This window comes from Pinus tabuliformis, chromosome X (genome assembly GCF_031772625.1).
Source record: "Pinus tabuliformis cultivar Carrire ecotype Pingquan chromosome X, CPIR1, whole genome shotgun sequence".
In the NCBI taxonomy this organism is placed as follows: Eukaryota; Viridiplantae; Streptophyta; class Pinopsida; order Pinales; family Pinaceae; genus Pinus; species Pinus tabuliformis.
In genome coordinates this window covers 624,917,513-624,944,418 of record NC_142308.1, presented here as the reverse complement: position 1 = coordinate 624,944,418, position 26,906 = coordinate 624,917,513, and the positions used below count along the sequence as shown (strand labels likewise).

Here is a 26,906-nt window from a genome sequence, read left to right as displayed (position 1 = left end):
AACTTCTTTCTTCATTTTGATATTTTTCTTATTTCTTTGTTTTTGATGCTCAAGGAAGCACACATTTGGATTATCAGGCACATATGCACTCTCTCTCTTACACTTTGGAATTTAAATTGATAAGCTGGAACAAGTTCCTAAGGAGCTTGCATATGCCAATGATAGTGTGATTCCTCATCATGTTTAGATGTCACTGCTCCTTTTTGCTGATGAAGCAGTTCTTTTGGCCTCATCCCTAGGAAGATTTCAGTGTCAGGTTGACTCCTTAGGTTGGTTTTGTAATATTAGACACCTGGTGCTCAACGTAGTAAAACTAAGGTGGTGGTCTTTAATCCCATTGATGAAGCTCTTTCTACTTCTCACTTTTCTTGTAGAGAACAACTAATGCATAACATTTAGGAGTGCAATTTACATGTCTCTCTTATAGTTGCTTGGTGCAAAGGGTATGCTCCTCATTCACTTTCACAATATTTCTAGATTCACTTTTAGGATATCTTTTCAGTATGAGGCTCTTTGATGCTGTCATAAAATCCATAATTTTTTACGGTGTGATGAAGTCTTGGTTATATGAGTGGACTTGAGTAGACTTGAGTGGAAAGAGTTCACATTATTATGCTTTAGTGCATTATTTGCTAAATGGAATCTTCCCCTTAATGTGTAGTTGTTTAAGTAGAGTTTGGGGCGTAACCACTTTACGTTCAATTTATCTTTAGGTTTACCTCATGCTTATATTGATTCCACTAATTGGGTGATTGCTTCAAGATGTGATAGGTACCCTTTCTTTCTGTTGTGTTTTTCTAACAAGTTCGCTTCTTTCAATTAGATCAGTCATATAGACTATATTTATTTTCCGAGGCTTCTTTGCTCTTCCAATCTATGGATATTTCAATTAGTCACCTCCCACTATTTCGTTTCTCTTTTGATGCTCGTCCTCATCTTTTCCCTTTGAGGATTAACATTGTGATGATAGAGGAAATCTGTAGAACATTTGTTTAAAGTTTAAGGCACTTAGCTCACTCGGTATAAGCCTTTAAACTCCAAGATGGCTTTCTATTTGGAGTATTTTCCCATGTTACAACAAGGTTTTGGTATGTGGGGAGGTGGGTATGTAGGGATGCATACTCCGTGGGTCTAGGGACTGCCCTGAGTTCAACATCGTTTGTTGGGAGTAGGACATATGGGACCTCGCCCCAAATATAAATATTAGAAATGTATCAATATTTAATGTTTTTAACTTAAAAAAAAATCATTAATAATAGATAAATGGATGGTGAAAAATACCAATGACTATTCATTGTTGAATCCAATGAAAAATCACCATGGATCCACTATTATTATGGGTTTAAGCCACCAGACCATTGCTTATCACCAAACCATGATGGCATGGCTTTATCAAATGACCAATGTGATTTCTTTTTGTGTTTGTTTATGACTTAGATAGTGTAGCAGGTTTGGAGGGACCGAGTAGAAATGGGCAAGGAGCTAGTGTTTAGATTTTTAGGGGTTTTATTTTTTTTAATCCTAAAATAGTGCGCAATGGATGGGTACTTCTATGCACCCTTTGAGGGCACAAGGTACCTTTTTATACCTTAACTATACTTTATCATACCTTGAAGTACCCAAAGTATGGGGTACTTATGAAACATACCTATTACATTTTGAGGAAGAAGGCGAATGTTGAAGTTGGAATTTTAGATCAATGACGTCATTGTTTTTAATCAGAAATGAATTGAACACACTTAAATACTCGTACTTCAATTGGATTGTTTCAATCTTAACATTTGATATTTGTGATTTCGTCAATCCAGAATGATTCTTGCTGGATTATAGACCTAAAGATTATGTTGAGTGGGTGAAAAAGAGGCATTTCCTCTTGTGTTTAGAATATTTGTATTCCCACGTCCCTCATTTGAGTACTCCATTGGAACATGCCCCCAATGCTTAAGTATATGTACATGTGTTGCGTTGGTATTTTCTTGGTATTTTAGATTGGTTGATTTTTTGTGTTAATTCTTTATAGCATTATTATTCTTATAGCTTTGGATTTCTTGTTGGCCATCTTAGGTTATGCTTGTATGAGCTTTACCCATTCTCACTTATCATCACATTGCTTGAGAAGATAGGGTTTATCAACTCTATTCCCTTTGGGAGTGGAGTTTGAAGAACATTTTATTTCCAGTTGTTTGGTTTTCTTATTTTCCATGAGAAAAGGTTCATAACATTTCCATCAATTATCATAATAGGATTACATTTTCATGGTCCTATTGTAAAGGTGCATATTAGTAAGTTGTATCGTCTATCCAAGTTGGACCAAAGACGCGTCTAAACAATCAAATAAAAAATGTAAGCTTAAAATACATAAATCATCAACACCTACACAACTTTAAGAGCATAAAATGTTAGTTGTATTCTACCCTATAACTCTAAGAATGTTACAAGTCAATGGATTTGGGAGGGAGAGTTTCTATTATCCCATTCCTAAGTTCTCTAATAATCGATGAGCATGGCTCCTTGAAGACAACTTGCTTGGATAATTGATCTTCTTTTTGATTAAATTCCCGAAATACGTGCTTGAAACTAATAGATCTAAAGAATTGTTTTATCCCTTCTACCAATTGAAGGTTACCTTGAAAAGTGTATGTTCCTTTGAGGTATTGAGCCCTTAGTTAGCAATTATATTGGATTTCTTGAAAATTTGGTTGGAGTGCATATCTTATTTTTTTGATCGTTTGTATTTTGCTTTTTCAGTTCATCAAACACGACATTGATGGCTCATGAGTGCCCTTCAAACTTGGCACATGGTTGCATATTTTTGTTATTAGGGGTTTGTGGTGGGATAGGGTTTTGAGTAGGTCATACATATATATATATATATACATATATTTGATGGATAATTCTTTTTGTATGGAAACACCCCATACTTGCAAGTTTTTTGTTGTATTTAGAGCAAGTACAGGGGGTTGAGGACCCCCAAAGAGTATGGTTAGTTTGGTTCCTATAGTTTCTTGAGACATATTTGTTTTGAAATGTGATCATAGTCATAGATAACCCTTTAGGGAGGTGTACATGAGTTTTAAATTTTAGGCAAATATAAGAAGGTTCTATTTTTACCATTTTTTGACTTTAGGTGGATCAATAGGATGAAACAGTTCGACTACCCAATTGGAATATTTGACTGTGGTTCAAGTTTCGATTGATTCTAAAAGCATGTGTTTTGTCTATTTTTAGTAGGGTTCTATTTTTACCAATTTTTGACTCTCGGTAGGTCAATAGGATAAAATAGTTCGAGTACCCAATAGGAATATTTGTCTATGGTTCAAGTTTCCATTGATTCTAAAAGCATGGGTTTGGTCTATTTTTAGCAGGTTGAGAGGGTACTTGGTGTGCTTATATGAGGTTTACTTGTTATTCTTTTAAATATTTGTTGTAGAAAGCTTTTATAAAGCTGACTTGGTGCACCTTCCTTAATGACATTTCTTCTTCTTTCTTGGAGACTTGTTCACTAGTATTTTAGTTCTAATCCTACTTGTTTCCTCTTAGTTCCATGTTCTATTTTGCAGATTGTTTTATTAAGCTATAAATGATTGCTACTATTTCTGAGGGAGTTGAATTTCGACCAAGAAGGTGAGTGCCTAACCCAAGGAACCTTCCTTGCACTTTGTTGAGGCAGAGAGTTACTATTTTTTTAAGAGATTTTGCAGCTTACTTTAGATGCCTAATTGCTATTTTTAAGTGTCTTTTTCTTATGAAAAGAGCTTAGCCCACTATACTACTTTTGATTCTCACTTATTCCATGATTTTGGGCTTGATTTGTGGAAATTTCCCTTTTTAGCGCCATGCATCTTAGCCTTCGAATATTTTTGTAAAGTTTGACTTGGAGCTTTCTATTCTTCGAATTGCCTATTTTTAACAAATATTGAGCTACATTGGATGCTTCATAATTATTGAGGATGATGGGGACATTTGTAATATTACATCTATCTCTTTTTGTTTGTAGCCTTGGCTTTTAAGACACTCTCAGGTCCACTTGAATAGGCTCTCCCAACATCGAACATTTCCCTAGAGGTTATTATTATGCTTGGAATTAGATCCCTTGCATCGAATGAGGGTGATAGGGATGTCTATACTACCTCTCCTTTGACATCTATCTAGTTTTCTCTTTGGTCTTGGATGTGAGAACTTTGATGGACTGTTCCCACACTCTTGATATGTGCACCTAGCGAGGTCTCTAAGCCTAATGCACTACCTAGATGATATTCCGAAGATTTCCATTGGATCCTTCACATTGATAGATGATGACATGGACATCAATGATCACTCTTCTACCCCTACATCTACTTCTCCCTTATAATAAGTAGTGTTTTTCTCTTTCTATGGTTTAGTTTTCAGTTCAACTTTCCCCATGTGATTTTATTTTCTTGTACTTTCATATGAATCTTTCATCTTTAAGCATTTAAGAGTGACCTTGGCATTCACATAGTCCAATGTTAATTAGCAATATGTTCCAGTCCTATTGACACTGGTCGTGGAAGAGAAAGATGTTGAGTAGCTAGCCATCGACAGGAACAACGCATGGGCACAAGCGGAGGTAAGAGTCAAGTCGACAATGCCAGGGTGTCCAGATTGTTGAGGGTCAACCAAAGGTCTGTGCGGAGAGCATAGCCCAACTGCAATAAGACAAATGTATGCACAAGATTCGTACGATGTCTATAACTAGTAGGTATAATAGAGTACAAACAACCCAAAGTAGTGTGGTATGAAGGACAATATTAGATTTGCCAGTAAGGTTGACAGAGCTTAACCTTTAGAGAGAGAGAGGGAGATCTTGCTAGTCATGGGTTTGGAAATAGAGTTTTGTGGGTGTTTCAAAGGATCAAAGCACAGATCCACGAGATCCTAGCGGATCTATAAACTGACTTATCCTTGTGGGTGCTAGAAGGACTTAGCACAAGGTGTAATTTTTAGATCTAGAAATGGCAACAACTGGTCTCAAGTTTGAGGATAGAGTGTCCAACTTCCTGTCTTGGAAGGAAAGGGTCACCTTGCTATTGAAGGAACATGACCTTTGGGAGTTTGCAAAAAGGTTGTTTTGGAATCGACGAATACAACAAAGAAGGTGGCTCATATGAAGACAAACATTAGATCCTAGAGGATATTATGGACACCGTGAAGGATTATTTGATCTCACACTTGGTTAAAAAGAAGTTGGTTAGGGAGATGTTCAAAGCACTAGTGGACTTGTTCCCAAACAACGACATGAACAAGAAGATGATCTTGAGAAACAAGCTCAGGTCCATTTAGATGTCAAGGTTTGATAATGTTACTAGTTACTAAATGAAGATTACCCAGGCATAGGATCAACTTGCAACGATTGGGGAGAAAGTGGAGGATGTAGTTCTCATAAACGTGGCATTGATTTGTCAAGGGGATCTGTGCTCAAGACAACCTTCCCAATTGGGAGAGGCTTTGGGATGATGGCATCCATGAAAAGACTTGAGAGGAGTCTAAGGCCAACAAACAAGGAGATGGAGAGGAGAACTTGGGTCTTGTTAGTATGGCTAAGAAGGGTAAAGGGAAGGGTTCCAAAGGTAATAGTTTGGGGGAAACCTCTTAGCCTGTGAAGAAGCCTTGAGCAAGCTCATGTGCTTCATCTGCCACAAGAGTGGGCACTATGCATCACAACGTTTGGAGAAGAAGTGAAAGGAGAAGTCGCAGTAGACATTGACATCGACATCAACGAAGGTTCAACTTGATGAGTTTGCAATGAAAGTCAAGAAAGACTTCTCATTTGTCTCCTGTTTATCTACCGACACTCATCATCATTAGTGCTTGGTACCTGGATAGTGGTGCATCAAATCAAATGACCGAGGCTTGAGACTTTTTTGGTAATCTGATGTAGAGAGAGACTCAAATTACATGTGGAGCTTGGTAATGATGCCAAGTATGTAGTGAAGGGGGTTGGAACGATCAATTTCCAGCTAGAGTAGGAGGGACATTGGAAGCCATGGATGTACTATTTGTACTAGTCTTAGTGATCGAGGAAAAAGGATATGAGGTCATTTTCAGGAATGGGAAGGTGCTCATTCGTTCAGAGGTGTCTAGCCCAGACATAGCATGGCCATCTAGGTTAGAGAGAACAACTTGTACAAGTTGACAGGAAAACCAATTCCAACCTTGGTACATGACAATGAGAACTTGTGTGAGCTACGACACATGAGGTTGGGACACTTGCAGTATAGGGCATTGGTGCTTTTGAGGGAGATTGTCGTTGGTCTTCTAGAGTTTAGCATTGAGCAACAAGACATATGTAGAGGGTGTGCAATTGGTAAGAATGCCAAGGTTGCTTTTCCTAGTAGTGAGAGCAATTCTAAGGGGATCTTGGATCTCATTCACCCAAATGTATGCGGGTTTATGTCAGTGGCATCAATATAGGGAGCGCAATACTATGCCACATTCATTGATGACTATTCTAGGAAAACTTGGATCTTCTTCATGAAGACTAAGGACGAGGCCTTCAATTGATTCCGGGAGTTCAAGGCGCTTAGGTTGGTCTTGAGGTCAAGATAATTTGTGGGAGGGTGCACCTCCAACGTCTTCAATGATTTTTGGAAGGAGGCAAGAATCAAGAGGTGGATGACAATCTCATACAATCCTTAGTAGAATGGGGTTGCAGAGTTAAAGAATCGGTCCATCATCGTTTCTACCAAGGCAATGAGACATGACCATGAGCTTCCGATGTTCCTTTGGGCAGAGGAGTCTAACACAATAGTGTATGTGTGGAACAAGAGTCCTCATAGGGTATTAGGGGATAAGACTCTTAAGGAGGGATTCATAGTGGTGAAGCCAAAGATAGGGCACTTGAACATCTTTGGATGTCTAGTATACATCCATGTCTATGTGGGTAAGAGGACAGAGCTGGAGCCTTTAATACAAAAGGAAATTTTTGTGGGGCATAGTGAGATCTCAAAGGCTTACATGATCTTTATACTAGTGTAGAGGAAGACAATTGTCAGTGGGGATGTTAGTTTCGAGGAGGGCTTGGCATCCAAGAAATCTCATGAGTTGTGACCAACAGTGACAGAGGATGAGCAACAAGAGGCTCCAGAGGTAGAGTAGCATGCATAGGCTTGCAGTTCGGGGAGTCAAACCTCAAGTGGAAAGGATTCAGTAGCTCCTTCCAAAGTTGTCAAGAGACCTATGCTATTTGAGCAGACATTGAGGGATGCTCAAGAGCATTTGGAGGCTCCTAAGAGCACATTTTGGGAGAGCACGCCGCTGAAGAAGTTTTCAAACTACATGGCACTGGCGAGTAGCATCCCTGAAGAGGTAGTAGACTAGGAGAGGTTTGGAGGAAAGACATGGTAAAAGATGATGTGTGGAACATTGTTTTAGGATCAGAGGGACAACTAGTTCTAGGCGGTTGTTTAGGAAGTACCTTCCTCGCTAAGCGAGAGTGTTGATGTTTATAGGTTGAGAAGGTACTTTTACACATGCCTCAAGTGTTGAGGCATGCAAAAGTTGCTTGATACACCCTTAACCTTAGCAATTATTGTAATGATTAAACTAATTTCCTTTAAAGACAAAAGTGAGTTAATCTGATGAAATGCAAAGGTTTTTGCACTAGTGAATTAGATAGATCTCAAACGTCAATCTTAAGTGAGGTCAGATCTAATCCCTATTGTCAATCACTTTGGATATTAGGCTTGTGGATTCAGTTGTAACTGAAACTTATGAAAGGTATGCTAGGCTAAGGGAAAAGACACATTGAGTGAGCATGAGACATTGAGAGAAGAACATCTCAACGCGTGGGTGGAGAAGGACTTCCATTCTAGTGTTCTAGGTTCGACGATGATGTAGGGGGCAATAAGGGAGATCTAGATCAACGAAGTAGGGTTTGATCAACTGGATCAAATCTAAGGTTTTGTTATATGTGTTTTCCTTAGTGGGCCATTATTCCATTAAGGGAGTCCATGTAGGTTCGGAAGATTTATTAAAGAACTGGTTTGATTGGGCATACAACTTTTGTGTGTAATGTGTGATTGAAATTAGTTGTTTATTTGCTTTTTCTGTTTAATTTTGTTAAGATCCCAATTGTGCTTTTATTCAGTAGATCTGTAATAAATCTGCCAGGAAATAAATTGCCATGTTGCTGGGTTCAAAAAGTTAACAATACCTGCATTTGTTCTAATCCTTTATACATTGTTTTCATTAGTATCGACAAGAACATGAATTTGAGCATGTTTATTGGACTATTCTCTAGTAGTTTATTTCAATAACAAATAATGTGATGGCTCAAGGAAAAGCGTGGCTCTTGCCTCACATTCCTGGGGTTCCTTGACAAGCGTCATTGAAAAAGGTCGATTCCTTTTCTAATCTATGGAAGGCTGCTTTAAATTTCTATATGAATCTCTTTAAGTGGTTTTTGGCTAACTTCAAAGGAGGCCCTAATTGGATGGGCTACTTGAATAGGTGATAGAACATGTTTTGGAAGATAATTTGTTTTCTTGAGAGCTAGATCCCATATATAAAAAGTTGGGCAAATCCTTCTAGGGTTTTTCAGATCTATTTGTTATTGTTGAATATAAGCAATCAACCAAAGATTGTTAATCAAATTTATTCATTCCATTTGAGATATGTAAAACATCAATCTAAACGGATCTGGTAAAAAGGCCATTGACAAAAAGGTGGTCCATTCTTTCCACGTTACTTTTAGACAAAATGCATCTTCTTGGACCATACTAACTTTTTTTGGGACCATTATCCCAAGTTAATATTTTATTAGCCATTGTCAACCACAATAACATTTTTGTAATTCATGATTTCTTACTCCAATTACTAGATTGATCAATGATTGTTTGAACTTTGTACAAAAACTTAGCCCAAGGCTTAGAACATAGAGATTATCAACATTTTCATTTCAACTTTAGGGGTTCCCTGGTGTGGAATACTAGATGAGCTTTCTCATCTACAACTATAGGTGATACTTTAGTGCCCTTTGAAGATCGTTTACATATGATTCTTCTTGTTGGAGCCATATTCTAGATTACAACCCCAAGGAAGTTGTTGAGAACCGTTGGTTGTCTCTTATTCAAAGCCTATTCTAATGATATATAGTAGGAAAAAAGGGTTTCCTTCTCTTTTACCTCGAAACATTGTATATTTTAACATGGTTGGCTACCTTTTGCATAACTAGCAACTTTTTCTATATGGTTATTTACTTTACATTTTAATGTTTATTTTGTTATAGTTTATATTATTCTTTTTAGTAAATTATATTGAGTTGCTTCTAGTATTCTTATTGTTATTGTAACTTGTTACTGCATTTTAGTCTCATTGATATTTCTCATTTGTGGACAATAATATATCACCTATTTGTTTGTTTGTTTTTTTCATGAAACATACTTTATGAACATTCCAACTTTTAATGGTGATTGAAGGGAATTTGTAGAGAAAACCTTGCCTATTCCAATCCTTGAAGGGGAATGGAATTCGAGAAATCATAAAATGAAGAATATATCTAAAAATAATGAATTCAACAAGTCAAATTTCCATTGGACATTGAAGGGGAAAGGAATTCCACTAATCATAAACTCAAGAATGTATCTAAAAGTGTCGAGCTCATGGAATAGAATAATGATACACATCTAGTTTCAAAGCAAAGCGATAACAATTAGAGTATAAATTGTAGTTAGCACTTGAGTGTAGTTGGGGGCCGAGTTGGCACTCTAGTGAGTGCGAGTTGACTAGAGCATATGGGAAATTACTCCCTCTCCATACCCACTTGGTAGCTCAGTCTCCCACTTGAAACCTTCACATATCTCCTAGAGAGTCCGCGCACGGCCATTTGGGCTCTACGCAACCCTGTCTTGGCAGCTCCTTCTTGCCACTTGGGAACTTCTGGATCTTTCTTGGGATCATCAAATCTTTGGGATTTCCTCCCTTCTATGAATTGAAGTGCTCTCCTCCATTGTAAGTTAATGTTGAAGAGTTCGAGCTCCTGGGGAATTGGCGCTATTGTATTGTTCTACCATTTTGTTAATAAAAGAAGGCTTTGGAAGCAAATGGTGTGCTAATTTTGTGTGGTTCTTGGAATCTAAATGAGGTATACTTTGTCTTTTATTGCATTTTCTTTGAGTTTGTTGTTATAGGCCTTGATAGGGGCATTGTTGCCCAAAGGAGAGGACAAACTTGGTTGTTTGTTTGCCCTCTTGATAGTTTGCATTATTGGAATTGAAATTCACATGTTTTTCTTGGTTGAATGTCATGTTTATTCATTTTCCAATTGCAAGCTACACCTATGATCACTAATCTCTTGGCAAGATCCTAAGTTTTATAGGTGCCTCAAGCTTTGAAGGTTGGAATCCTCCTCGGTTGGAGTACCCATCCTCAAGCACATAAGAAGTGAATTCCCACTAAGCACCAAGTGTCTCCAAGTGCCTTGAAAGGCCCCTTTGTCTCCTCTTCTTTACATACATTCTATAATTTTTTTTCTCATTGTTCTTGGTTTACTTTCATAAAGTCTCATTGCTAAATCTAGCAATTTGAAAGCTTCATTTGCTGCTATCCTAACAACAGTAAAATGAGCCAAGAAAAGCTGATTTAACTTATTTGTTTTTAATTTTTTACAGTAGGAATTTCCATTCATTTCACTTGGTGTATTTTGGAGCTTTTTTGTACTATCATTTGTGAGTGTTCCAAAGCATTTTTGGGCACATTTTACTCTTGTTTGCTTGCTGGTTTTTAGCAGGTCAGCAAATTTACAAGGGGAGGTGCTACCAAGATTTGGTTAAATTGAAGGAGTTTACGACCATTGTAACTTCAAAACACCATTTTCTCCCTTTATTTACAAGGGATACCATCACCATCTAAACATTGTAATCTTGAGGGAGCTAGGAGAGTCTTATAGTCATCCCTATCCCCCTGCCCAATGGGGGCCTCTTGTGTTTTGTGTTTCATTTTCATGGTGTGTTTACTGGGCATAAAATTAACTTAATACCACTAAACATTAGAGTAGATTTCAATTTCATAGATTATATTTCATTTTATGCTTTAGATTAGGTTCCAACTTTGCAAAAGTAACGAACCTTGCCAAACTCTATTATGTTGTCTGTCATTGCAAGCCTAACTTGATCCTTGCACGTGACTAGAAAGAGCTTGTTGGTTGATTTAGTTTAATTAGGGAAAACCACTTTTATCTTTATTGTGAGATTGGGGGAAAAGTAAAGGTTGACTTGTGAAATCAATATGGGAGCTTGTTTATCTTATTGTTGGATCTCCTTCCAACTGGCTGACTTGTGAAATGAAGGGAGTACTGTTTGAAGCGAAGGTTCTTCTTGATGGATCTCCTTTCTTCCATCTCTACCTCATTCAAAATATAAAGATCAAAGGGGAAGCACACCTTAGATTATTTCTTTTGTCTTGCAATCACACTTCTCTATTGCGCACACACTTACTAATAAATATAAATCCAAGTGAAATCTAATTTTATAAGATTTATCGAGAGCACTTTTCACAACATTCCTATAATATACATTATTTGGCTACAATCTCACTTGATCTACTTTCAGGCACAAGCATTTACATCTAGCAATTTACTTTCAAGCAGTTTCATTTACTTTTTGGCAATTTATTTCCAAGCATAAGCATTCACTTTTGGCACTGGTCTTATCATTATATCATTTGTTTATGAATGGTTATTTATGTGCTTGTGATTATATCATTTACTTTTGAATTGTATTTACATGCTCTTAAGTTATATGTTGTAATGGTTGAATGTATCTTTTGGTGAATTAAATTAACTCTTAGAATATCTCTTATTTGCTATAACTTAATTGAGCCTTAGTTATTTTCTTAGGGACTACCCCCTTGGCTTCGGTAGGAGTTCGCTTAGACGAAGGAGCTGAGATTTGAGTGACAACAACTCAACTTGAGACTTGCCCCAAAGGCCACACTTAGTGGATTAAAGATTTCTTCCATGTTAACCCAATGTGTGGATTAGGCAACAATAGAGAGAATATGTATTTGAGTATAAAATTGTGGGAGAGATAAAAATTTGATGAAGTCTCCAATAACATGCATTAAAGTAGGGGAGTGTTCAATTTGGTCGAAGTCACCCACAAGTATAAAAGTAGAAGTACTACAATTATAAATAGACAAAGTATACAAGTGTACTGAAGTACAAGGTAGGTAAAGTACATTATAGTACATCTTCATACTTATTCAGTAGACTAAGTGTCATCGATTCTAGTTTGCTCCTTAACGGAGGAAATCGTCCTCAAATTTTCCTATAGTTGAAATACACCCCTTCCAATGAAGTACTAAATAATGCTTGGGCTTTGGGTAGTTGGGGTGTTGGTACAAAGCCATATACCTATTAAAAATGGAGTGTTTGAATAAGTGCCACAAAACATTTGGAGCCCTCGTTTAATTACAAATGTGGTAGAAGCATGTTGAAGGCTTGAAAGGAGAAGCATTGATGTAGAAGGACCATGAACACGAGGAATTAGAGAGTATTGTTGTGCTTTGAAGGATGAACTCATTTTGTTTTATAGCTGATGTGCATGGGAGAAAGGTGTTGAATGAATCCTTATCCAAAGCAAATGGATATGGCAATTTATCAGTGTTCGACGGGGTCACGTCCCCCCCTGGGGGTTGAGTTTCCTAGCTCGCCCACGCTCTGGGGACTTGGGGACGAGAGGGGGTCGTTTCCCCACGCTCCCAAAAAACAGGGTACACAAGGAAACTTGCCAGGGGGTCGTTTCCTCCATTTTAGGGGTCGTTTCTGCAAAAGAGGGTCATCATGGGTCGTTTTCGTTGCCCAATTTCGATTTTTTTTTAGATCATAATTTTAATTTTTTTTTATTTGTTTTGACTATGGCCAAGGGTTTTAGACTTTGTTTTTTCATTGTTTAAGGCTTGAAGCCCGACGCCCTCACTCCAATATTCTATTTTCTAACGCCGCTGCTACTGGACGCTAACACCATCGAAATCTATCGACGCCATCCGCTGCTGGACCGTGGACGCCATCGCTATTGGGCAGTGGACCTGGACGTGGACACTAGACGCAGGGCGCCGTTGAAAGTTGAAGCCATCATGGCTGTTGCATGTCGTCTTCATCCAACACCTGAAGCTTCAAGCCTTCATTCTTGAACCACAACTTGAACTGCAGGGAGCCTAGGGACTTGGGGACTTTGAAGTTTTTTTTTGGTTTTATTTCTTTATTCAGTTGCACTTGAATTGTAGGCAGCCCGTCGACTTTGAAGTTGAACTGCATCCACCATCGACAGTCTTTAGCTGGCCACAATTTGCACAGTAACTTGTAAGTAACATCAACAATTTATGAATTTAACATTGATGATTGCAGCTTGTCACTGTTGTTTTTTTTTTCTTTTTTTTTTTGTAAATTGTAAATTTTTTCAATATTTTTGTGTTTTTTGTGTCACTGTAGGCTGCGTTTTTTAATTTTTTTTTTTGTAATTTTAATTTTTTAAAATTTTTTAGTGTTGAAACTTCACCGTGTTTTTTTCATTTTTTTTGTAATTTTTTAGTGTTGATTGTGTATTAATTTTAATTTTTTTCTTGTAAATTTAAAAAAAAATCATTGTTGAATGTGTGTACTGTTAATATTAGTCAGCCTATGTAATGTTTTAATTTTTTTTTATTTTCACTACAAGGTGCAACCTACAGGCTACAAGTTACATTCAACTTACAACTATGAGTCAAAGTCAGACATCTTCTGGGAAGAGTGGGAACAGTGACAACAACTACAGTGGTAGTGAGCCACATGATGCACAAGAAGAAATTGAAAGCAATCACAGGAGGCAAACAACCAGAATAGGCCTTTGCATGGGGTAGATTTTGAAGGCCCACCAAGAGATCTAGAAAAATTTGCAAAGGGGGCATTTAATCCTCTAAAACCGCTTCTAATCTATGTAACCAGACTTCCGAAAAAAATCCAAAAGCTGGTGGTGGTTGACGTGATTGGGTCTGCAATATTTGTGGGCATCACTTTGTTGGTCACTAATCCAGGGTGAAGCAACACATTTTGGCTATTACAGGTAAAGGAGTCAATATGTGTCCCTCAAAGAACCTGGATTCAACACAAAGAGAGCAACTTTGGAGGCTAGAAAGGGCAGCCACTAGAAAATGATTTTTTTCTAGCAGACATGTTGATCGATCCACAAATATTCCTCCATCCAGTGCTTCATAAAAAAAGACAAAGGTTTCTACTGGTGCATCTCGTTCTTGTGCAATGGGTGCTACAGTTTTTGGGATGTACAATGTTCTAGATCGAGATGACATAGATGATGCAATTGGCAAATTTCTTTTTGCCAATGGAATTCCCTTCCATGTTGTTCGTTCTCCTTATTACAAGGAAATTGTCCAAGCAATTGCAAGAATAGGGCCTTCATATGTACCACCCAGAGAACATAAGCTACGAACAACAATTTTGGATAGACAAGTGTCTAAAATTAATGTCCAAAAAGAGAGAATGAGACAAACATGGTTGAGGTTTGGTTGCTCTATTGTTATGGATGGATGGACTGACATCCGAAAACACCCACTAATCAACATCATAATGACATCTTCAGAAGGTCCATTCTTTTTTAAAGCTGTTGATTGTTTTGGAAAGCGGAAGGATGCATCTTTCCAATTTGAGCTTCTTCGAGAAGCTATAGAGGATGTTGGGCCTAATAGTGTGGTGCAGGTTGTGACAAATGCAGTAGCAGTTTGTAGATCAGCTGGGTTATTGATTCAAAGCAGGTATCAACATATTTTTTGGACTCCTTGTTGTGTGCATGCACTCATTAATGCACTAAAGGACATTGGCAAGATTCAGTGGATATCAGACTTGGTGATAGCTACAAGAGATGTGCAGATGTTTATCTGCAACCACCACACCTCCTTGGCCATGTACAGGGCTCACATGAGGAAATAATTCCTCAAGCCAACTGATACTAGATATGATAGCTATTTGCTCTTATTAGAGAGGATGCTAGAGGTACAAACACCTCTGCAATCCTTGGTTATGAGTTCAGAGTGGGGATGGTGGTTAGAATCAAAGATAGACATGGAGAAGAAGGTCAGGCTTCAGGTGTTGGACAATGATTGGTGGGCAGATTGTTCTTATTTGGTGTCATTCTTGGGCCCTATTGTGGAGGTCATTCGTTACATTGATTCAGATGCTCCTAGTCTTGGAGAAATCTATGAGACCTTTGATAGCTTTTTGGGTCGTGTGAAGGCAACCATTCAACAAAGGGAACCCTCATTAGAGTTCTATACATCCTAGATTCGACACATCATTCATTGTAGGTGGGATCGCCTGAACACACCTTTGCACATGGCAGCATATGCATTAAACCCAAAATGGTATGTTGAAAGACCTTGGAGGGTGCCTCCTATTGATGATTCTAAGGTAAAGAATGACATCCTAGATGCAATTGCAAAGATGTACAATGAGGAGGAGGGGGAAAGATTTTGAAGGCAGTTTGTTCAGTTTGCATCTCTTAGTGGCCCCTTCAACACACGTGGTGCTCGGGCAGATCGCATAGATCTAGCCCAAGATGACCCGATTGGTTGGTGGAGGATGCATGGGGATGGTGCTCCAGAGCTCAAACATCTAGCTATGCGTTTGTTGTCTCAGATTGCTAGTTCCTCTGCAGCAGAGAGGAATTGGTCCACATATAGCTTCATCCACTTTATCAAGAGGAACAAGCTTACCTTTAAAAGAGCGGAGATGTTAGTTGCTGTGCATAGTGCCCTACGTCTTGAGCATAGGAAGACACTTGAGTATTTCAAGGGACCAACAACACGATGGGATGTTGATCCAGAGGATGATGCATAAGTGGAGATGGAGGAGAGACTTGATGAGAGACAGACGAGGTTGGTTGGTGTGCCACTTAGCATGTTTGAGAATGCTAGTGATTCAGATTCAGATGGTGATATGGTTGATCCTGATTTATTCATGCAACAGCTGGATGCAGAGACTAGCGGGGCATTACCTTGAGCAAAATTATTCTCGTTTATCTTTTGATATGTTGATGTTCTAACTTCTTATGTTATTCATACTCTATAAAATTTTGACTCGTAATGTATCAGACTTGACTTTTATAATTTTATCTCAATATTTAGTGTTCAATGTTCATAGTAGGAACTTGGAAGTGGAACATCAAGATTCAATATGGTTTAATGATTAATCATAATGTATGATGTATGATGTAACTGTTGTTGTATGATGTATGATTATAATTTATATCAATGATCATGCTTCACAGCGTTTTGTTTTAAATTTGTTTCAGTTATATGATTCATTGATGTATAAATTCTATTTCATATTTATAAGTTTTTAAGAACCTGACGTCCCCCCACGTTTCCCAAAAATTGGTGGGGAGCTTTTGCATAGGCCGCTCCTGCGTATCCTCTTTCCCTCGCCTTCTTGTCCTAAAAACTTGGTGGAACATTGCAATTTATTTTCTGTAAGGTGTCTTCCATGGTTAAGGGTCCAATTCCCTTTTCAAAAATTGCCAAAGGAGCAAAATATTGGGATAACAAACTATGAATGGACAAAAAGAGGGATTTTTTTAAGGCATGAAAAATTAGTAGTGAAGTATGTTCCTGGAAAATAGTATGCATAAAAATGGATCACATTAGAGATTGTCTTGACTCATGGGATTCTTTGTACGCGTTGGCATCTGCAAGAGGTGAGTTAGAAGAGATAGAAGATGTAGGAGTATAGACATGTACATGAGTTGTGGACATTATTGCAATCAAAGAGGTAGAAAATGTCAAGGAGGTGAAAAAACTCTTCATTGTAGACTTGTGGTTGGTTTGAACTCTTGTTGTTGTTGTGCAAAATCCTGTTGTTGCGCGAGGGTTTTCATGAAGAGATTGAGTTACGGTTGTCAATGCGCTAGGACTTGAGCAATGATGGGCATTGACGGAGTCCATGGAAGAATTGTGCAGAGCCATAATGTGGGTTCATATGGCACTTTTTGTCTCTTTTCAGCCAAAAACAATATTTGTGCACTATAGGTGTATATTGAAACTGAGAAAAATAAATTGCAAGTGTGGGAACATTTTATGGGTTTAATCAACAAATAGGACAAAACTCTAGTGGAATGAACAACAAAACAACAAAACATGCCAAAAAGGGCCAACGACTACAACAAAAATGTAGAAATTTTGTGGAAAAATGTGAATATGCAGTTTTTTATTTTATTTTATTTTATTTATAGAGAAACCAAAGTGTGATAGTGAGTTACTTGTATATTTATGGTTTGAAATAGTCAGAGATGGGTTCGATGTGCATGCAAGTCACTCAAATTGGTTTGAGTTGAGAGCTCAAGGAGAAATTTGTGCAGGAAAATATCCTTACCAAGGTTGACATTGTAGAACTCTGAAAAGGTGTCAATCTCAAGGTTATGATACCAATTGGTATGAGTTATAATACCTAAAGTGGAATGATACTTACAAAGTTAAAAGTGAAACATAGAGTGCATGTCTGCAAGTAATAGAGAAGAAGATTGATGGAATTGTATGTACATGCCGTCCACTCATTTGTATTATCTATATCTTGAAGTTCAAAATTATGGGAGAGAGTAATCAAGTTTGCCCATTGCCCCTATAAAATAGATGAGTGATCAATTTGGACTGAGTCACCTAAACATTCACACATTTAACTAGAGTAAGTTTGATAACTAGCAACAACAATGGCCAACAATGTTGCAATGATCACGATCAACATTAAATCAGCGAGGGTCCGGAAAAAATGGAAAAATTGGGATAAAATCAGTAAAAATTGGCAAGAAATCGACAAAATTTAAAAAATTACAAAAGAGATTCATTTTTTTTTTCAATTTTTTTAGTATCTAAAGCATCCACAATATAAAATAAATGCATTGACACACAAATATGAAAAGAGAACTAATATATAAGATGTGTAATATCATAATATGTCTAGTGCTGCATCACACATAACAGTGAATCGTGTCTTGAATCCTGAGTCTAGACTCAACCTCAGAATATCAACAAAAATTATAATAATGTAGCTCATTTCATGAGTCCACTGTTATATACAATGAAATAAACCAACTAACTAATGATTTCCTCTGCCCCTCTTGCGAGAAAATGTAACAATGTTCTCTTTAGATGAAGAAGGGCTTGGGGCCGGCATTGGACGTTGATGTCCTCTAGAAGCTGAAGAAGTAGGAGCCATAGGAGTTAGACCACATCCTCTACTGGTGGCCATGGTAGGTGGTGTCACCTCCTCCTCCTCCTCCTGCAGCTGCTACCCCCTCCACTACCTCCTCCTCTAACCAATTAGGGGTTGATTCCATGATAGGCCTCTCGACCTCAACCCTCCTTGCAGAAGTGGTGTCGATCCCATCCAATGAGATGGCCTCCATGTAAGGTGTCATCTCAAGTTGCCTTACCCACAATCTGAGATTATAGTAGACATAGACCATGTTGTTAAGGCGCTGCGACTCCAACCCGTACAAGGGTCATAAATTATAAATTAATAATTATAAAAATAATAAATTATATATTTTATTATTTAATGAATTTAATTGGAATTTTTTAACCTAATGTGCTTCTTGGTATGTATTTTTTCAAACATATTCCAGTTGCGCTCACATTCAGAAAAGCTACATGTTTCGTTGAGCACTCGAATGACAAGCTTTTGGAGATTTGGTACGTTGCCACCATAACATCTCCCCCACACATATACAACAAATAAGAGAAACATAAGAAAAAAATTGAAATTTGAAAGTTGAAGCAAAGTATGAACTTTGAAGAGAATGAAATTTGAAATTTGAAACAAACTAAAGCTTACCTGACATTTTGGTTTTCCTATCATGGATAGCCATGTCAAAGCTAAATATGCCACGTGCCATCCTATATATTTCCATTTCTTTGGAGATTTCTGCACAATCTATTGCAGATGACACCATCTTTTAAACACAGGTGAAGAATCCATCCATGACCTCGACATCAAATATGAAACCGCAAGAGTAAGAAAATGCGGGTTCAGGTAGATCCCTACAACATGAATGGGACGATGGAGTGTATTGTTCCATCGCTCATCAATCAATGCCCATATGAATTGTTGTTTCTCAAACCCCTCATCCCCCATTATCATCATAATAGTTGCGAATGCATTCTTTGGCCCTATCCACGCCCTCATACAAGTATCCCTTGGTGGACTTGTCTCCATCAATTAATTGCATAACCTTTACCAAAGGTTCAGTAAAGCTACACACCTCCTGCACTCCCACCCAAAAGATTTTCTGGTATGAAACTAGCTTGCATATGGTCTCTCCCTTTTGAAAGAAACATTCTCTTCACATCCCACATAGAATTCAAGAGGCATTGAAGAGATATGAGGCTAGCGGCAAGCCGTGTAATGGAAGGGCGCACCAAATCGTTATTATTGGTGAATGTTCTCATCAAATGGAGCACAAATGCATGATTATATATAAATTTTGTAATGCTTTTTGATGATTCAACAATATCCTTGACAAAATGATTTTTTCCTATGTCCTCCAACATCAAGTCAATGCAGTGTGTAGCACAAGGTGTCCAAAATAAGTTAGGATGCCTCTTTGTAAGCATCCTGCCAGCAACAACATAATTTGCAGCATTGTCCGTTATGACTTGGACAACATGTTGTGGACTCACCTCCTAAATGAACACGTCCAACAAATCACATAATAACCGTGCATCATTGATATGTGCAGATGCATCAACAAAATCCATAAACATTGTCCCCTTGGGACAATTAACCAAGAAGTTAATAAGGGTTCTACCCTTTTGGTCGGTTCAACTTTCTGACATCACAGTGCATCCTGTCTGTGCCCATGAGCCCCTAAATTCCAATATTTTAGTGCATTCGACCTTTTCATTCTGAAGTATACACCCTCTAAAGTCATCATAGGAAGGGGCTTTGTACCCTGGGCCAACAATTGCAATAACATCAATTGCGGGCTGGAAAAATAGATTGTTCTTGGCAATGCTGAAAGGAACATCACTCTAAAGCTGTGCCACAAGGTTCGTCGAACTTTAACCTTGAGGTTCTAATTTTGGCGAACCTTAAAAAGAAATCGAGGTTTGGCGAACCTCATCGAACCTCATAGCCATTGACGAAGTCCATATATCAAAACTCATAACTTCATGTCACAACTCAAGCTTGTAATTTATCCTAGTTGTTTACATGTCCATGATAGCATTTTTGACGTTTACTAATGTTGATTTTTTACTATTTGATCCTATAATTCATTATATATATATATAGATGAACCTAATGGCAAACCTCATTTGAACCTCATGAAAAAATTCGAACTCAAACCCAACCTAATCATCGCCGAACCCAAACTCAAACCCGAACCATGTGACATTGCTCTAAAGAAGACATCTGCCCAACAACTTGTCAACTTCTTCGTTCTCCCTCTTTTTAAGCGCTGACGTGATAGATGGTTATGCACCAGGTGTGGTTCTAAGAACAAAAAACGATGAGGCAACTGTGGGGTTGTCTGTAGAAACTAATGTTGAAGAAGAACCAGTACCACTCTCATGGTCATCTCCCAGTCCCTCCACTCCACCCCCTGCCATTTGACTCTTCAGAGAAGCCTTGGTTAGTTTGGTTGTCCCTATTTCTTCCAATGATTTGAGGGCTCTACGGATGATTTTTGGATTTGTTTTTGTGCAAATCCCTACTTCATGTCCAGGAATTTGTGCAAGGTGGAATTTCAATCGGTATACTCCCTGTCATATGCTGCCCACATAACTTGCAAGTCAAATTTGATCAGTCAAACCTCCCATCGGGTTCACCAAATTCCCACGTAGGGTCCAATTTTCTTGGCATTTTGTAACTTTGCTGAACTCTTGAGGCTCAATGTAAGATTGAAGTTTGAAGCTGCTCTAGTTTTAATGCTGTTAATGATGCAGTCTTATTGTAATTCAGACCTTCAGTTAGCAGCTGCATTTTCAAGTTTCTAGCTGGCTACCAAATCTCATGGTTACAAATTTTCATTTATACAACTCTTAAGTGTTCCGTTCAGAAGTTTCTTCCCACTTGTTGCTCTATACTTTTTTTTGATTCCACGGAATAACAAAAATATATGTTAACAGTGAAAAGAAATGTAAGATCAAAGTTTGAACCTAGGGCACAAGAAGAATTTCTAGTTAAACAAATGAAATTAACATACAACATTTTGAATTTTTGACAAAAAAAACCTCCACTCAATGCAACAATAATGGCAAAAATACACACTCAAACCCAAACAAAAATCATGGAAAAAAACTAGGGCACAAGAAGAATTTAAACAAATAAAACTAACAATCAAGATTTTGAATTTTTGACAAAAAAACCCTCTCCACTAAATGCAACAAAATGGCAAAAAAAAAAAAACCACACTCAAACCCAAGCAAAAATCATGAAAAATATATGGGTGAATGAAACTCAAGGAAACACAGGGAATAAACAAAAAAAAAGGGTTAAATTTTATGTCCATACCTGAAATCCACGCCCTGCTGAAAAAACTTGGTCCAAATTCAATTTTCTTTTGCTTTGGATTCCTAATTCCTTCGATTTTCTCCTCTCTTGCCCTTGTAGAAGAGTTCTCCTCCTTAGTTCTCAGTCTTGCCTTCTGATTGCAAAATGAGACAAAAAACCAAAAAAACCTTAAGTCATTGTTTGCCGCAGTTATGATTTTTAGTGATTGGATCACCATTTTTTCAAAACGAAAAAATCGCTGATTTAATCGGGTGCTTGGCAAAAAAATCGCAATGTTTTCAAAAAATTGAGATTTAATCATGATTTTCGTGTCACTGGTTGCCAGTGCTCTATAAGAGCAATCTGTATATACGACATAGTTTTAGTTTATGTGCTTTGATGTTTAATTTTAGTTTCTTAAGAGTCTTTACACTTTTATGGTTGGTGACTTTTATCATCACAAATTTTTTTCAGTGGGCAACCACTTTGTTTTTCCTCTTTCTTGGTGGTATGAAATTATTGTGTGGTTTTTCGTAAGTCAATGCTGGGCCCATTACAAAAACAGCCAGCTAGACGAATGTTTGTAACATTTGTGATCACTTCCATATATCGACCACACACATTGTCTGAGAAATGCTATGTGCACCTGGCCATTTCTAGTTATTCAATTTCCTTGAATAAAGTTATTTTTCTATGTTGTAAGCTTTGAATTTTCAAATGCTTGGCAAGGGTTTGAAAAATCTATGTCAATTTTTCCTATGCCCAAATTTTTTTAGTTTTTGTTTGACTGTTGTTAATATTGCTTTAACAACTTCACTTATCAGGGAAATAAATTATTTTAAAAACTGTCATTTGGAATAGGGCAAACTGCATACACCTTCGATCACTGTGTGTGTGTTTTTTCACTTCATTTCTAAATTCTTGCAGCAGATGACAGAATGTCTGGGAATGTTTGCAGGACATCAGATTATTGAGTTGCTGTTAATGGCTTGCACTTTCTGTAACTTTGTCAAACCATCATTGCCTTTGCTACTCTTCTTGTGGATCTTATGGCTTACCAAAAATGGCTGTATTGTTGATGTTTCACTGCTGCCATTATCTGCTGTTCTCACAACAATATTTCAGGGAATTGTCTATTTGTTTGGTTGTCCTCCCATACTTCATATATTTTTTTATATCTCTACTTTATAGCACCTTATCAAGCATTTGATCAAACTAGTTTATCTGTTGCTTGCGGTGGTTTCACAGAATCAACATGCTGCGGGGCTGTTAAACCTCCAGATCATCCTTTGCCTGCCACTATATATCTACGCTGCTTTTATTTTTCTCATTGCCATCTGCTGTTTGTGAATGATACTGGTAATTTGTGGGTTCCTTGAAAAATTTCCATTTTATCATTGCTGAGTTTCTACTAGTTGAGTTGTCTCACACTGAAGTTCAACGACCTCCTTCCACAGGCTTTCGCTAGTATTCTTCTATTTTGAAGTCATTGTTTTGTTTTATTTATTTATTATATTTTTAGCAAGCAATCGAAAACCTTGATCCTTGTAAACCATTACTTTGATCTCATAAAAGATTAAAGTTGAATTTAGTTTTCTAACTTTTCATGCCCAAATTTCAATTCGCACCCCTTATATAACTTCATTAAATTAACATAATAACGGGATAAATATAAGACAAATTTTTATTGGTAATGCCGCAGCAGTAATATAATACCTGTTCATGCACATCATCACAGCGTACACACTTGGGACACCCTTAGGAAGTTAGTGGTGTAACCACATAGCTCTAGTGTTGTCATTTTTTGTTATATTGGCCATATATTACTAACCAATGACATTTAAATAGCCTAACCATTAACATTAATGGTGGTCACTTGTTAGACATTAAGATGGCTATATATTAGCAAACTATTGGAGCTGGTACTTTATTTCAACAGGGGCATGCTTCATTTGCCAGTGTATAGGCTGTAGAAGCTCGAATGTTATATTTCTATCTTGTTTGAGTTGACAACTATCCCATTTTGAAGCTAAATGACCTTCATTCAGCAAACTATTTATGATGACAATGTATTAGTGGAATTTATAACTGATTTATTCATTTCTAGTACTTTTCTTGTCATTGTTTTTGCACTTGCCTTCCTCGATGTAACTTGATATATATCCTCTATTTAATAGTTTGTATGTGTCTTGAGTAAGGCATGCTGTGCATACAAAAAATACTGAAGGATGGTTTTGTTTGGTATGACTTCCATAAATTGAGATAACTTTTAGGTTCAAGAAACTTTGTAAATATTTCGGCTTAGCAAATGTACAAGCAGAGTGATAAAGTCTACTTGGTTTTGTATGATCAGAGACCCTTGTGCATTCAACACTGGAGCATTGTGACGATGCAGACTTCACATTCCCAGTGCATTTTAATTTGAAAGAGCATACAGTGTATGTACGATGCAGGCCTCATCTCCAGCTGTTTATGGATAGGGTTGCAGATATGTTTGAAATTATTGTATTCACAGCTAGTCAAAGCGTCTATGCGGAGCAACTCTTAAATGTGCTAGATCCAAAACGGAAGCTCATTCGTCACCGTGTCTACCGTGAATCATGTGTCTTTGTAGAGGGTAATTATCTGAAGGATTTGACAGTTTTGGGGCGTGATCTTGCACAAGTTGCCATTATTGACAACTCACCACAGGTAATGTTTAAGCTGAACCTAATTAGCCCTTTTAAAAGTTTCTCCTGATTATTTGAGTCCTTTCATCAATCCCTTATTGCCAAGTCTTACAACATAAAATAATCATTAATTGATCTTCAAGTTTAAATTAATTTACTTGTATATCGGGCAGGTATATAAAATTGTATTCTTGGTCTACTTGACTTTCTTATTATAGTTTTTTTTCCCAATGTTTTTGGCAGGCCTTTGGATTCCAAGTAGACAATGGTATTCCTATTGAGAGCTGGTTTGATGATCGTTCAGACTGCGCTTTAGTTACGTTGCTTCCTTTCCTCGAGTCATTAGTAGGACTCAATGATGTCCGTCCAATCATTGCAAAGAAATTTAATCTTCGTGAGAAAATAGCAGCAGCAGAACATCCATCAATGGGAAACAGAGGGAACCCATTCGATCGGCACTCGAGAGAATGTGTATGAGCTGCAGTTTCTATATTCATTTTAAACTAATAACAATTTTGATTTAGAGTTCCTTCTTTATCCTTTGTATTTATTCCATTTAAACTTTTTAGTCAACTTGCCTTGTATATGGATATTCCATGACGTAGACTATCATTTCACTGTATGCATTTTAACAATCACTTTTAAATATGAAATTTGCAGCATTCTCTTCCGGTTCCAGAAGCCTTGTTTTTGTTGCCTGTCACATGTATATTGTTTTCTTACCCTCGTGCACTTAATAATGTTTGCCACGAGTTGTTTATTTTTCTCATGCCCAAGTGGGGTTTTAATTTAAGAATATTTTTTCTCATATTGATGCCATAGCAGGAAATGATCTACAGAAAGTTCAAGAAAAGTTTGTTGCGAAGAGTAACCTAAAAACTCTCTGCAACGCCATTTTGTGTCCTCTTTTTCATTGCATCAAATATCTGTGTTGTGTGATGCAAGATGCCAGATGCAAGATGCCAGATGCAAGATTGATTGGTGCTATAGTCTGAAGTTACTGGGAAGCATATATTTTCCCACGCCTTCAGCTATTGTTAATTGATATTTTTTCGTTATTGTCACTAACTAGATTAAATGAGTTAGCTTTCGGGAAAAGGACTTTAAATCTAGGGTTCATGTTTGAAATAAGTAATTTTCTATACACAGTCTTTCTATGCATCCTTCTGTTATTTTAAAGATACTGAAAATGTTCCATGGGCCTCTCTAAGTCCTTTATGTCTGGAGGGCTCTCTGCGGGCCTTGAAAACAGTACAATGATTGGTATCTATCAATAGTGCCATGTCCATTACTTGACATGGGCTCTTACTGTGCTGTGAACGTGCATGCCTGTCTATATTTAGTTTGAAAGAACTCTAAATCACATTTTCATGGCAGGAGGCTCCCATGTTTGTGCATTTAGAGTTGAGGATGCTGGAGTGTCAATTATAAATTGAAGAGTTTGAGATTTGTTTTCTTTTGAAGGTAGCATTTACTGTTGTGTTGCCACTTATATATATTGATGGTGGTGAATGACTTGAGTGAGCAATCACATTTCACGTATGTATCTTCTAATTTGATATGGACATTTAAGATTCCCATCATTTGTATATGATTTAGGGCAGGTTGTCTCTGGTAGGATTTTTTTTGTTTTTTGTTTTATTCTTTAATTATTCTTGTGTTTAATTGTTATTTAATTTAAATTTTAGTTTTGTTCTTAAATTCAATGCTTATACCATATTTTTGTCTTTGGTGGAATATCTCATTTTGTTTTTTTGTAAATTCAATGCTATGACTTGTGGTATAATGCTTTTGGTGGAATCCTTTAAAGAAAAGAAATTCTATGTTATGTTGAATAAAATTATGGTTTTGTTGGTACAAAGCTGCCTTCCTTTCGAGGACACTGAATGTTAATTTTACGGAAGATTGCATTAACATTTTGTATTACTAGAGATTTTCAGGCACATGTAGTCCTAAGTGGCTTGCACCTCCCCAAAGATCAAGTTTAAATTGAGGCGAAGTTGCCTCGAGTTATACCCTACAGTCACACTTATGACCTTTGAAATGAGAAGTTATAGAAGAGAGGGCTTGGTTGCCTCAAGTTGCCCTGCAGTTATACTTGTGACCATTGAAATGAGATAAAGTTATAAAAGAGAGGGGAAGCCATACTTGCACAAAAGAAGGGAAAACTTTAACTTAAGGCCAAGTTACTTTTAAGGAATATTTATAACCTTATTATGGTTAACCATCAAGATCCGGTGTTAAGAAAAAAAGCATACTTGTGATCCTGTTATGGTCAACCATATGACCGGGGATAAGAAAAGGGATACTTATAATCTTATTGTAAAAAGCTTACATATAAAAAAGGTCCTATATATAACTTTTAGTTACATAATAGATTATGTAAATAAGTTTTTGTTACATAATAAAATATCGTGTTTAGGTAAATAACTAAAAAAAATACTTGCAATGTTATAATTTAAACTATAGTACATAACGCCTACTTTATTGTGCGAGGCAATAACAAGGCAATAACTTTTGATATTGTTTTTGATGATAGTGGTTAATGTCCACTGAGACCAAATTGGTCTATCGGACCTATAATTTTCTTAGTTTTTAATTGTCTGGCTCCTTGTCTTTCTTGGCAAGATTGGTGCTGTAGTTTTTTTTTTTTTTTTTTTTTTTTAATTTTTTAATTTTTTTTTTAAATTTTTTATTGTTCTCTTGTTTCTCTACGGTCTTCCAGCGTCTTTTATCTTGCATTTTTT

General features: G+C 37.1%; 1 protein-coding gene across 4 annotated transcripts in view; it reads left to right on the top strand.

Moving 5' to 3' along the window:
* The window catches only part of SSP5 (SCP1-like small phosphatase 5), an 86,181-nt gene extending 61,341 nt beyond the window's left edge, over positions 1–24,840 (top strand). For all 4 annotated transcript variants that reach the window (XM_089449926.1, XM_089449927.1, XM_089449929.1 and 1 more), the window contains 2 exons: positions 23,844–24,181; positions 24,403–24,840. In XM_089449926.1, coding sequence (XP_089306052.1) covers positions 23,844–24,181; positions 24,403–24,636 — 572 coding nt within the window. In that variant the 3' untranslated portion in view covers positions 24,637–24,840. The remainder of the gene's footprint in view (positions 1–23,843; positions 24,182–24,402) is intronic.
* Positions 24,841–26,906: the final 2,066 nt, after the last annotated feature.